The 13,464-nt window shown below is 40.9% G+C and overlaps 1 protein-coding gene across 1 annotated transcript in view; it reads left to right on the top strand.

Moving 5' to 3' along the window:
• NAPB (NSF attachment protein beta) overlaps window positions 1-13,198 on the top strand; it is a 236,860-nt gene extending 223,662 nt beyond the window's left edge. Inside the window, exon 11 of the mRNA XM_086927680.1 lies at window positions 8,631-13,198. Within this exon, the coding sequence (XP_086783806.1) occupies window positions 8,631-8,735 (105 nt within the window). The 3' untranslated portion in view covers window positions 8,736-13,198. The remainder of the gene's footprint in view (window positions 1-8,630) is intronic.
• Window positions 13,199-13,464: the final 266 nt, after the last annotated feature.

The following is a 13,464-nucleotide window of genomic DNA, read 5'->3' as shown; positions in this document are numbered from 1 at the left end:
GCCAGGGTGGGGGCTTGGTGAGCTGAAGAACTCTAAACATTAGCACTATGAAATGGCCGTCTTAAACAAGCCAGCGCTTTGCAGATCAAGTAATTAAATACATTAGGCCGAGTTAAATGAAGTATTTGTGGTATGCCCCCGTTTAAAAGAGATTGGCAATCATTCATATGGCAATTGCGGGTGTCAAATGTCTTCCCAGAATCTGAAGTTACCGGTTGTGAAAGGCCGCGCTCCCTTTATGGAATAATATGAGCCACCACAGCAAATGTTTTGTGGTTTGAACAGCAGTGCCTCAGTGTGCTTTGTGGAATCGGGGACTGTCTGGAGCAACACAAGATGTAATGCATGAGTCACAAGCTGCATTTACAGAAACCATTTTATACAGAGAGACCATATAAACGCCGCTGAAATACTCTATAGAACAAGCGCTCGTCATTGCGGAAAGGCAGCCGCTTGTTTATATTTGCATCGCGCTTTCACTTTATGTGAAAGCGAGAAGCAAAAATAAACATGCAGCTGCCTTTAACAAAAACGAGTGAACAGATGTGTTCACACTTACACCCCTCTTTGAGATCAGAAATACCCTCACAACAGCCATGAAGCAAACGATCCAGTCCGGATGGGCCGTCCTAAAAGAAGACAGGGTGGTAACTAAGAGGAATCCTTTTCAATGGGAAGCCAGCATTTAGCATAAATGCTGACATGACCCAGTGAAAATGATGGGCGGGGCTTCAAGTCCCCTTCTGAAATCTCCTCTACCACAATATGTCTCGCAGAGCGGGCAGCGCATGAGCGCTGAAATGCTAGGCAAGACCTTAAAAGGAATTATTTAGGCTGTTTTCAGGCACTGGGGACCCCATCTCCTGGGGCCTTATGTGTAAAATAAGGGGCGCGGGCACGTGTCCCCCCTTCTTGAAACGCTAAGGGCCCTGGTGAGTCCATCCCCTCGGTCTGTATTTTTAAAATTAATTGGAGGGGGCATGTGGCCCCCCTCCTCAAGCCTGTGCCTGCCAGAGACCCCATCCCCATACTGGGTGCTGGCCGGAGCCGGCATCTTTTCTTTGCTTCAGCCCAAATGGGAGGAGCATTTTTCTAATGCTCTTGCTGGACGCGAGCAAAGTGGAGTTCCCTGACTGAGAGAGTGTGGGGCGAGTATGCCTGCATTCCCAGGGCTGGTAACCATAGTGTCCCGGGGGTAGGCACCCCAGTATACTGTGAAGTATCATGCCTAGGGTTTGGAATCTCTGGGGCAGATATGAGTAAGGGGAGGGGGGAACGCGGCCAACCTGACCTTTTTTTAGGTATTTGGACCCAGGGATGGAGTCCCCATGGCCCATTAGTGGCTCAGGCAAGGGGGCCCAAATGCTCCCCTCTATCTGGTATTCGGCCCCAGGGGAGGCCCTCTACACTTCAATGCGCATTTCGCCCCAAGGGATGGGGATTGTCTGGGACCCTGAGTGGCTTGGGGAAGGGGGCTCCTCAGAGTCCTGATTAGGCATATACTGCCTGGAACAAATTTAAAGTCAGCAGAGCTATGGCTTGTTTACTAGAGTTACTTTTCACTGTTCACCAATTCCATCAGCGAAACAAGAAGTTAAGAGGATACTCAAGGATTATCATGTATTGCCACTGTACAACCTGTTCATCAACCTACGCTGACCTTTTGTGATGCAGGGGTAGAAAATGCTCCAAAGGACAAAGCCAACAACAGCAGCAACATTCCACATCCTCTTCTTCACCAGGTATTGCTGCCACACCTCTTTAGATGTACCTTGAACATCATGGTGAAAGGCTGCAGAGTGCATCTATCTTTGCCTTCCTTACTGGCATTCGAACACATCGGACCAATGTTTCCTTCAGATTATCCAAGTTAGTTAAGCCATTCCTTTTCTGGACATATGTCCCCACATCTACCCAGTTTACTCTCAAGGGTTGACCGATTATACCTTGATACTGCTAAAGGAAGTGATTGTGTTGTCCATAAAAGTGGAGATTTAACAAGTACTGGTGGCAGAGATGGGGTGTTACATCTGGGACTTTCTGGTCTCCAAGAAGGACTGAGACAAGAGTCTAGACCTTAGAATCTTGAACTCCTTCCTCAAAAAGGAAAAGTTTAAAGTTGTGACACTTGAATGCCACAGGAAGTATCTCCGCTTTGTGGTCGGGTTAGATAACTTCCAATCTAGCACCCTACCCTTTGCACTTATTATTATTATTATTATATGAAATTTGTTAAGCGCACGGCTACCCCCACGGGTGTCCCGGCGCTGTGGACAGGAACGGTAGTGACTAAGGCGGCTAGTAGCTGGAGAACAGGTATGTTTTCAATTTGGACCTAAATAGGGGTTCTGATTCAGTGAGTCTGAGGTTACGCGGAAGGGAGTTCCATAGCTTAACAGTGACCACCGCAAAAGCTCTGCCTACACTTCTAGACCGATGGAAACGGGGAGGGAGTAAGAGACGGAGGTGGTTAGATCTAAGGGAGCGAACTGATTGGACCTGCTTCAGTCTGTCTCTGAGATCGCCTGGTCCGTTCGCATTGGGTTCTCTGAAGGCCAGGACCAGAGCTTTGAACTGGATGTGATGAGAAATCTGAAGCCAATGCAAGTTCTTTAAGTATGGGGAGATGGAGTGACGATAGGGGACGTGACAGATCAGTCTTGCTGCCGCGTTCTGGACAATCTGTAGTCGATGACGTAGATATGCAGGAGCCCCTACATAGAGACTATTGGAGTAGTCCAGATGTGAAGTGATGAGGGCGTGCAAGACAGTCCTCATCAAGTCCCTAGATAGATAGGGGGAGATTTTTTTATAATTTTTAATTTGCCAAAACAGGCAGATGTAACTTTTTGAATTTGCGTTTTGCATGATAATTCATTGTCAATATGAAACCCAAGGTTCTGGGCCGAGTTGGCCGGGATGGGGGGTGGGTTCAACTCCGGCGGCCACCATGTGGAGGACAGAAGAGGGATTTTCAAATTAAAAAATAGCACCTCAGTTTTATCGGTGTTTAATTTTACGTATTAGATGTCATCCATTGAACAATGTTAGTGAGGCAAGATTTAAAATTATCCAGTCCTTTGTCAGAGTGGTCTCTAAAAGAAAAAATCAACTGAGTATCATCAGCGTAAGAGACCACTCTGACACTACAGGCCTCAATAACCCTTGCCAATGGCGACATGTAAACGTTAAAAAAGAGAGGGCTGAGGGCCGACCCCTGAGGGACTCCACAGTCAAGGGGCATCTTATCTTTTGTCAAGTAGGGGCGACACCATACCTGTTGCGTTCTACCAGACAGGAATGATTTTATCCAAGCAAGTGGTGTGCCCTGTATTCCTAAGTCACGTAGCCTTTCCAGTAGTATGGAGTGGGGCACAGTGTCGAAGGCCGCGGACAGATCGAGGAGCACCAGCATGGCCACCTCATCTCTGTCCACTCTCTCTCTTATGGTCTCCGATACCTCCAGAAGGGCCGTCTCTGTGTTATATCCGGATCTAAATCCGGATTGAGTGTCATGCAAGAGGGTATTTGATTCCAGGTAGTGAGCCAATTGTTCCTGTACAATTTTTTCCAAAATTTTGGCAGGTTTGGGGAGCAGTGAGATTGGTCGGTAGTTGCTTAGTACCGACGGGTCAGCATCCACTTTTCAATATGGGGATTAGCATTGCCTGTTTCCATTCCGACGGGAATTGGCCAGAGGCGAGGGAGGTATTCCAGATGGAAATTAGGGGGGTGGTGATAAGTGGCCCCAGCTGCGTGAATACTTGAGCTGGGATGGGGTCTAGGGGAGAGCCAGATTTACATTTTTGCATTCTATGTGGGACAGAATCCCTTACGATGGATTTGAATACTTCAAATGTGGTAGTGCAGGCCGGTAAAGGAGGTTGGACTGGTATCACCTCACCATGCCCCTTTGGCGGTGTGAAAGAGGAGAAAATATCCACAATCTTGTGATGAAAGAAGTGCGATAGGCCATCACAAAGTTCTTGACTTGGTAAGGAAGGACGGGTAAGAGCGGATGGTTTAGTGAAGTCTTTCACAATTTGAAATAGGGTTTTAGCCGAATTGTCAGCAGAGTTAATCTTGTTGACGAAGTATTCTTTCATAGTGGCTTGTTTTAATTTGTGAAACCTTTTTAACACGGCTCTATAGATATTTTTTCCGAGAGGATCATAAGTGCGTCGCCAAATTTTTTACATTTGCTTCTTTCCCTACGTAACTCCGTGGAGAACCATGGGGCGGAGGGCTTTGATCTGGCAGTGGAGAGGGGGAATAAAGGGGCGATCGCATCAATCGCTATGGAAAGGTTGGAGTTAAGCTTTTTCACATCAGCCTCTAAATCCTTGGACGGAAGCCATTCAAATTTTGACAGTACTGGTTCGAGAGCGTTGCAGGTGACTTTATGCCATTTTCTACCCACATTTGGTCTAACACTATTCGTGATTAGTAGGGGGTGGATAGTCAGGGTGAAAGGAATGAGCGAGTGATCGGACCAGGCCAAGGGACAAGGTGCCAGAGTAGAAAGGGCTGACAGGTTCGTAAAGATCAAATCTAGGGTGTGGCCTGCCACATGGGTGGGCTATGAACTCTCAGGTCCAAGTTTATTCCAGCTAGCGTTTCTACCAGGGACCTCGCCTTTGGACAGGAAGCGTCATCCACATGTAGGTTGAAGTCACCTAGGATGGTAAAATGTGGGTGTTTTAGGGATAGGTCAGCAAGGGTAGCCAGTAACTTTGTAAGGTGAGAGAGCTGTGTGCCAGGGGGGTTGTAGATTAGGGCGCCCGCCAGGATCAGGTGAATGGGGTTCCGTGATACTGAAATACATTGCCTCGATAGGGCCTGAGTTAGGCAGTTTCCTGGAGGTTATTTTCCATTGGGACCGAGAAATAATGGCGATCCTCCCCTCCCACTTTAGCCCCTGGCCGATTAATCCCTACAAATTGGTAATCTGGGGGGATTGCTAGCGATATAGCTGGGTTGGAAGACTCCTTGACCCACGTTTCGGTGAGAAACATCAGTTCCCATGAGTGGGTGGTAAAAGATAACCAGATGTCGCCTGCATGTCGCAGGACTTACATCAGTCCTTTACAAATGTCCTTTCAGTGGCTGCTGCATATCTTCTCAGGGAAATGGAAACAGGTTTTCCCGCACCTTGAAAACTGACTGATGAAGGCAGGCTTGCTGTAGCTAGTCTCAGACTACCTACAGTCAACTGTGTCATTACTCTCCACACTGGGTTTTCCATTAAGGTGTCAAAGTCCCCTCTCCAGACAGTGTAGAAATTTACCTTCTTTGAGGATGCTCTGGACACAGTTGTCTTGAAGGCCTTTCCACCTCTGTAACATATCATGGGTATTGAGGCTACGATTCCAATGTTACAAGCAGCGTCACCTTTTTCAGCCTTGATGGTTCTAAGGCTTCTTAGGCTCTTGGCGTTGTGCAGCCTCTTGTGTCATATATCTGTGGGCCTTTAAAGATAACCTGCAGCTGCGGTGGGCGCAGCTCTTGGAATGCATTTCAGGCAGAATATATATCTCTGATAAGGTGGCTCAGGATCTTGGTGGTGTAGGATGGATGACCGCGTGATGTACAGCACACTATTTTTCTTTGCCCACCGGAGCTTAAACTAGTGATGAATGTGATGGATGCTCATCTCTGGGGGTAAAATGGACAAGGTAGAGATCAGGGATAGCTGGTATTAGATGGGTAAAGCACCACCACATTAATCGTCTGGAGCTTGAAGCCATTTGCGTAGTCCTCTAGACTTGTCTGCCTTCCATCAGGGTAGGTTAATTCTGGTGCTGACAGATAACACGACAATCATGTGGTTCTGCAAGAAGCAGACCAGAGCTGGGTCTGTGCTCTGTCTTAAGGCTCTTAGGTTTTGGCAATGGTTGGTCCTTCACAGGATTTTCCTCACATTGAATCACCTAACTGGATCCCTCAGCATCAGGGCAGATGAGTTCAGGAGGCAATACCTTGCTGATCATGAGTAGCATCTGCACCTAGAGATGGCACAGAGTACCTGTGCCCACTTGGGCATGTCCGTGGTGAACCTACTTGCTATCTCTGAAAAACTCATTGCCCTGCCCTTTGCACTCTCTTGGTCATCAAAAGTGATTAGAAAATGCACTGTGCCACTGGAACAAAACTGCATCCAGCTAGGGGGAAACCAGATTTGGGTTGCTTGTGCTACGACTCCGAAAGTACCCGGCTTGGCAGTCCCTGTTAGGAGCTGTACCAAGACTGATTTGCGTATGGCTGGATCTAATCTGAGGTGGCATGGTGGACAGACAAATGATGGAGTGGGATGCATCCAAGTAAATCCCATAGGCAAAATTTAAATCAAGCCATCCACCCATCACTTTTTTGTATACTTTTGTGCGATGCCCTAAATGTGACGTGTATGACCAGACCTGGTTCCCATGCTCATTGTGCCTCTGGAAAAAAGATGCAACCCACTGAAGATCCCCAACTAGGGCAAAACCGGTCTTAAGTTCCCTTTGTTCCAGTTCAGTGAGGACCTGGGTTGGCAGTACAGGCTGGACTGCTCCTATTGGAGCAGGACCAAAGCATTTTGCATATGACAAGGTCTAATCTGAGGTGGCATCGTTGGCAAAAAACTGTGATGTGACTCTAGTAATTACCAGTGGCGAAGATTAATTCAGGCATTTTACCCATCACATTTTTTCTACTTCAGTGGGACTCTGGCATCCTAACATGTTTCTGCATCTAATCCCCCGGGCCCTGAAGAAAGTCAAGCAAGACAAATCACATAGATACTAATAATCCTGGATCAGGCCAGTAGGGTCGGTTAATGTGAGGCTGACCCTGTGAATCTTCCCTCCACTTCGTCATTCTGTTCTAGAGAACTTAATGTCCCAGTAATATGGCAGAGTGTCGTGTCTGTACCTCCACAAGCTAAACCTCCATATGGAGAGATTAAGTTGAATCAAATGAGAGGCTTTAATCTCCTCATCTCAGGGAGTTGATATCATTTTGGCTGATAGCCATCCTTACTACAAATTAATTTATTTGGCAGGTAGATTAGTAATGTATTAAAAAATCTTATTTCAAACCTGGAGTAGCATACAGCAATGTTTTCTGATGCTTTTCTCTGCATGCATGCTAGACTCAAGTCTAGAGGAGACGTGTGCTTCTCAATTGAGCAAAAAAAGGCCTGCAACTAACTTACAACTGCATCAAACTCTTGACCAACTGTGTCACATTTATAATGAAAACTGAAGACCTTTGTTTTCCTAACACCCTATAGATTGCCAGCCATTCAGAACCTAGAGACCTTTCTTTGGTGTTGTGTTGTGTGTAAATACGGTCATTTGTAGTTGTTTACATTTGCTTAAATTGATGATTTTGACAAGATCATTTGGTCAATTTGACTTATCTTGCCATTGATAGGAAAGGTGTTTCTCATGCAGTATGTGCTCACAAGATATGCTGAATGGAAAGAATACCTTGAATTTGCCCCTTATGCATGGTCATTGAAGACTGGTCGCATCCAGTGCAGGGTACTCCGTACTGTGCAGGACAGGGCCAATGTCTTTCGGTCTTTGAACTTTGCAAAGTATGCTTCCTTTTCAAATCTAGAGGGTTCCAAGTGATGTAGCTTATAATTTTTTTATAATATGTTCAACTGCACACTTTCATTCACAATGTACACTTCACGTTTGCCAATCATTCTGAAGCTAAGGAGCAAAATATATGGGTACAACTTTGAAAGACCAAAGTTTCACCTTGCGGGTCCATGTGTTTCCCTTGAAAAATGGTTGCTTTTCAAGCAACATTTTTTCAACCAGAATGGTATAGCGAATAATCTTGACTTCATTAGGTTTAATAACGGATGCAAAGTTCATGGTTTATAAAATCTTTGTGGCACATTTGATGGCAGAGAATGATAATAAAGCTCTTTAGCGTCAAAAAATTGAGATTAATAATTGTCTTTTCAAGTGTTCTAGGCCTCAATGACAAGATGTCAGATTAACCTAAACATATTCAAAGACTACAATTGATAGAAAAAAGAGAACTATTATTAGTTTCTCGCCATGGGGTGTATATAGAGTGGTCTCAGACACATTTATTGGCTTACACTAGCATACCAAAGGGAATTCACTATTGTATGCATTATGCAGAAAACCCTGGTCAGGTAAATATGAAAAACATAGACACCTATTCTACAACTACAAAGGAAGGTTTGGTACCCTAACACTTGCACTTTAATAAAATCACATTTAGAAATGTGTGGCTTTCTAAAGCATTTGAGACTCTATTCCTGAATAAATCCCCGATCTAATCATCCCTCATACTGTCACTTATTGTATATATGTACTGCCATAATGTTCTCTACATCATTGTGTACTTCTAATATATCCGCTTAGTAAAATCGTCTGCTTGTTGCAGCCCGTAAAGTGCTTTTAAACCTTTCTGTCTTGAGAAAAAAAGGCTGTTTACTGAAAATCCCCAGTTATGTTATTTAGGGTTTTCGCTATGATTAAAATGAAATGCTATACTTAAAACACAACCAATCTATTGTTATTGAACACAAAGACTAATTTTTTACAGTTTTATATCTTATGTTTAGATTTCTCTGACAAATTGTACTCTATTTTTATCAGGTGAAGGAATTTGATTCAATATCTCGTTTGGATCAGTGGCTTACAACCATGCTGCTACGCATCAAAAAATCTATTCAAGGTGACACAGATGGGGACCTCAAGTGAATTGTTGAAACTCCTTGTGGCATGTAGTCAAAGTCCTAATTTGTGTTCCGTTTACTGGCCTGTGACAAATATGAGACACGTTACACTAGTAGCTTCACTATGCTATTTCAGAAGCAAATACTTTGTGTATTGTTCAGTATCAATCTGTGTGCCTGTATTACCAACTCAGCTGGGTTAAAAACTATGCTGTTATGTTGGGTCTCCACTTTGTGTGTTTGTATATGATAGTGTACTTGATATGAGACCAGGCATCACAAAGCACAGGTGAGCTGGATCTTCTGTGTGTCATGGACTAAGTTATTTTATTATGTAAAAAGGTGATACGATTGCCTACAGTGTGAATGTAAAAAAAAACAGACAACATTCCACCAGGCAAATAAACAGATTTACTTACTAGCTTTCCTTGTTTCACATTTTATATTGTTAAACCGTTATTTGGCTATTTCAGAGATTAAAAAAACATTGGAATAGTGCTCAAGTGGTGTCATCTAAAATAGGCTTTTGATTTACTAATACTAGTATTTACCTATTCAGGTTCTAGGCAGATATCAACAGCAGTGTATAAATCCAGAGCACGTTATTTGGCTCAGAGATAGGTTGCCAAGAGCTGGTAGTCTATATATGGTAATGCTACTATTCGGACTAAAATCCATTTGTTTTCTAATAATCTTATGTTTCATCCATTTCTTTTTGTTCATTTAAATGGTTCTGAAAATCTCAATTGCAAAGAACCTGCTAAAGGCAGTAGTACAAAGAATGAGTGGCTCTAAATACTGCTCCTATCATATGTAGTAGTAATTAAAATGTGTTTATTTTGACACCACATATCAGTTAAACTGTACACTCAAAACATTTGTTGGTTTTTGTTCCTCACATTAGTCCTGTACATCATATATCATATAGTTGGTGACTTTTAATGGCAATACCTATCCACATTTCTAAATAACGTAGAATTAATGTTGAACTACTGTTCATGCAATAGATTGTTTTGTGTGCTTGTGACTTGCAGCATGAAGTTACTGCTGTTTTGTTGCCGCTTTTTGTATTTTTACTTGCAGGCTGTTTAACTTGTATTAACTAGTCTACATATTTAAGTTCATGTCTTTTATTTAAAACAGTTTATATATGAAGGTGCAGTATCTCGTCAGTGGAGGTATACAATAATTAACATACTTTCATTGCTTATGCTTTTTTGAATATTTATGTGTTAATATTTAATTTTTGGTGGTTGAATCATTATCTCATTTGTGTACCTTACCCTCAAGGTTGATGGTTTTTTTAACATGAATTGTGTTCCCAATTGTTTTCAGTTTCCTGTGTTTTTAAAAACTATTGAATTCATTTCATTGTTTTGAAACTTAAGAGTTGCAATCATACAGAACATGTCATGCAGATTAAATCACATAATTGCCAATAGCAAAGTTTCTGCTAACTTGTTTTGCTTCGCTTTAAAAAAAACTCTACATGGAAAAATTAAATTCATAGTCTCTAAGTCCATGGGCCAAAATTAATGGATGGAAAAACATTCGTATTAGTTAGCAAAAGGATTTGCAGCGGTGGGTATATTGTGCTGAATATTGTCAAAGGAAGTGTGTATCAGAAAAAGGTCAGTTGTTCAATCAATATTTTTGTTCAGTATTAAGAGAAATAGAAATGGTATATGAAAAACTGCAGAAAAGGAAATGGAGTAAACTAAACCATTTACAAGAAAAGATTTCAAAATATCCTGCAACTAAACTAGCACCAGACGTGAAGCTTTCATAGTTGCAGGCAGCGCAGTCAACAATCATTACAGCCTTGCTCAGGAACAGGGGACTGAAAACCAAAAGGTCTTGCTCCACAGATGTGGGTTCAGGTACAATCTGACCGGTACAGTTCTGGTCATGTATCCGCACATCTATGAGTCTACTAATTTTATCTTCAGTGGTAGTGAGCAATTGGATAAATACTGTGAACTTATCAACTAGCCCAAAAACATCATGGATTCACTGGTTGAAACTCACATCCGACTACTTTTCCACTCATGTACAAGTGAAGTAGATGATAGTATAGTGATAGGTGTGATCTGCTTAAATTTAATTTAAGCATTTAGTAGTAGTGAACACAGGCTAAAGAAGTCCAGCAAACATAGGAAACAATCGAGGTAAACACGCAAGGAGCTATCTTATTGATCGATAGGAAATAGTACTATTTATTGAAGTTCGATGTAAGAAAGAAAAAGTAAATATCAGGTGCCATAAAAATCACTCCTAGTTGGTTTGGTGCTCCTTAAATATCTTTAAAATTCCAGAAGAACTACAAGGCCTGCTTACTTTAAGATGGAAGAAAGTTTTATTAAAGGGCTGAAAAACACCTTGGGCTGCACATAACAAAGCCAAGATTTTAAAATGCTGGAAGAGTTGTGGAGAACTTTATTTATATTATGGAAATCTTGTGAAACATTACAGGATTGAAGATGAGGTCTTAAAAGCCAGTAAAATAATTACATTTTGGAAATTGTTTTAAATCTGGAATGAATGTAACAGCATCCTAGGAAGAGAAAAGGGATGATAATGTACACTAAAATTTAAGAGCATCCAGAAAAAGGCTACAAACATTGTACATGGTTGAAACAACGTATGTTATGAGGCACGACTTGTGAACTTAAGTATGCATTCAGTAGGGTATATTATGTATCAGGCCATGTTCAAATTCCTTAAGACGTTGTTTTAAAAAAAGAGTTTCTTGAACTAGAAATGAAATAAAGAAACTGGGTTGTGTTAGACTGGGTTAAAAGCAATATATTAGCCTTATTATTATGTAAAGGATGGTGGAGGAAATTATCCATCCACAGGGAAGAAGATGAGTGATTTGAAGTAAACAGAAAACAGACAGTCATAGCAAGTATAACGTTTGCCCTCCTGTAGTTTCTTCATAGAGAATATATACCAGAGAATAACAAAATGGATAAGTGGGGTGTCCTTGTCTGCTGCTTTTGAGATCACCCTGCTGCTAAAGTTAACTTAAAATATTTTAGCTTCACATGATTGTTCTGCCAAATTATTTCTATGTTCATTTTATCATCTTCTGAAAAGTCAGAGTGATAGGACAGTTATGTATTTTTTATTGATGACATTCTGACTCACAGATTGTGCACCTCAGTCAATAATTTACTGAGTGTTGTTTGTTAGCCTGAAGCAATGAAACACTGTCAGATTTCATTGACTTGAGTATGTGTGTAAATGCAGGATTCTTCGATTTGGCTGTTAACGACTTAAAGCCACAAATGTAAAGTTGTCAATTGGTAATTTAATTGTGCTTCTCTCAGCCTAGAGAGTAAAGAATTTAAGCTCTTGTTTTTTTTCTTTTGGGTATTCCATCAATGCCCTGTTTATTTTTTTAAAGCATATTGATGTGAAAAGTATAATAGTGAAAAAATTTAACAATCTCTCCTCTATTAACAGGTGTTTGAAATGCAGACTATAATGCATAGTGTATGTTCTGCAAAACCACTCGTCTTATTATGTGTTTAATTTCTTATCACCAGCCTATGGAATCTTTGCCCTTGCATTTTGTAAAATGAGCCCTGAGGTTGTTTTATGAAAATGTATACATTTACTTTCAGTAAACACAAGTACCATGAACACAAACAAATATCAGAAATAGTAAGAGCAGTACATTCGACATAAGAAAGATTTTGACTGCACACATAAAACAAGGGAGCATCTGAAGCTAAGCAAGTAGAAACTATCCAAAATATAACAGTGACATTGTGTATATACATTAGTGGCAGGGATGCTATTTTCATCATAAAAACAGAAGATCATTGTAAACCCACAGCGTCATACCTGTCAGTTACATTGTAATAAATTGTCTATAAAGACTGCCGCTATAGAATGCAACTATTTATGATATCCAGAACATGAGGTTATTGTATGTTACATAAAGAATTATTACTTATTTCAAGTGCTCTGTAGTTTAATCATTGTAAATTATTCATTTTAGCTGTGTTTTAATTATATTTTGTTAAATACTTGCTTTGTGATATAGTTTTAAACGTTAGCAGTATGTTTTCACCTGTACTTTCCTGGGTATTATTTTGTATTTGTCTGAAGGCCTGAAAACTGTATTTTTACACATACGAAAATATGCTTTCAACATAGGGTATAATTATGATGTTGTTGTACTAAACCTCTTTATGCAAATGTCTTTATATTTGTTTATACCTGTGTACATGCAAACAGGCATCATTGTAGCTATGGTTCTGGCTAGCAGATGGCATGCATCAACTATTATATGATTGAAACGCTGCTGAATCACAGTTCAATATCACCATTTAGCACTGGGACGATCTGTTGGGCTTGTGTGTTCTTAGGTCTATTGTTGTGTTTATAAATTGTATAATTAATACTGAAGCAAATTAAAGAGCCTAGTATATGAGTTTTGTGTGAAACCATACAGGAATAAATTCAGATATCAAATTGCTTCTGTGCATTATTCCTTGCATAAACATTTTGTCTGTGTTCATTTTGATACATTTGAATATTTGTTGAAATTAGTTCTATAAACAGTAACATTTATCAAAGAAAGTTCAATTGCTAACAGCTTCACAAGGCAGAAAATATTTTTTAATTTATGTTGCTCTTTCATCATATGATGCATAGGCACTTTAATTTTCATTCTGTTTTTCATATCAGTCGCCCATGTTCAAGAGCAACTGCTGCTTATTGTGATTTTATTTTTAGTGCAT

The sequence above is a fragment of the Lissotriton vulgaris genome, chromosome 6 (assembly GCF_964263255.1).
Source record: "Lissotriton vulgaris chromosome 6, aLisVul1.2, whole genome shotgun sequence".
Taxonomy (NCBI): Eukaryota; Metazoa; Chordata; class Amphibia; order Caudata; family Salamandridae; genus Lissotriton; species Lissotriton vulgaris.
This window is presented reverse-complemented; position numbering and strand designations above follow the sequence as displayed.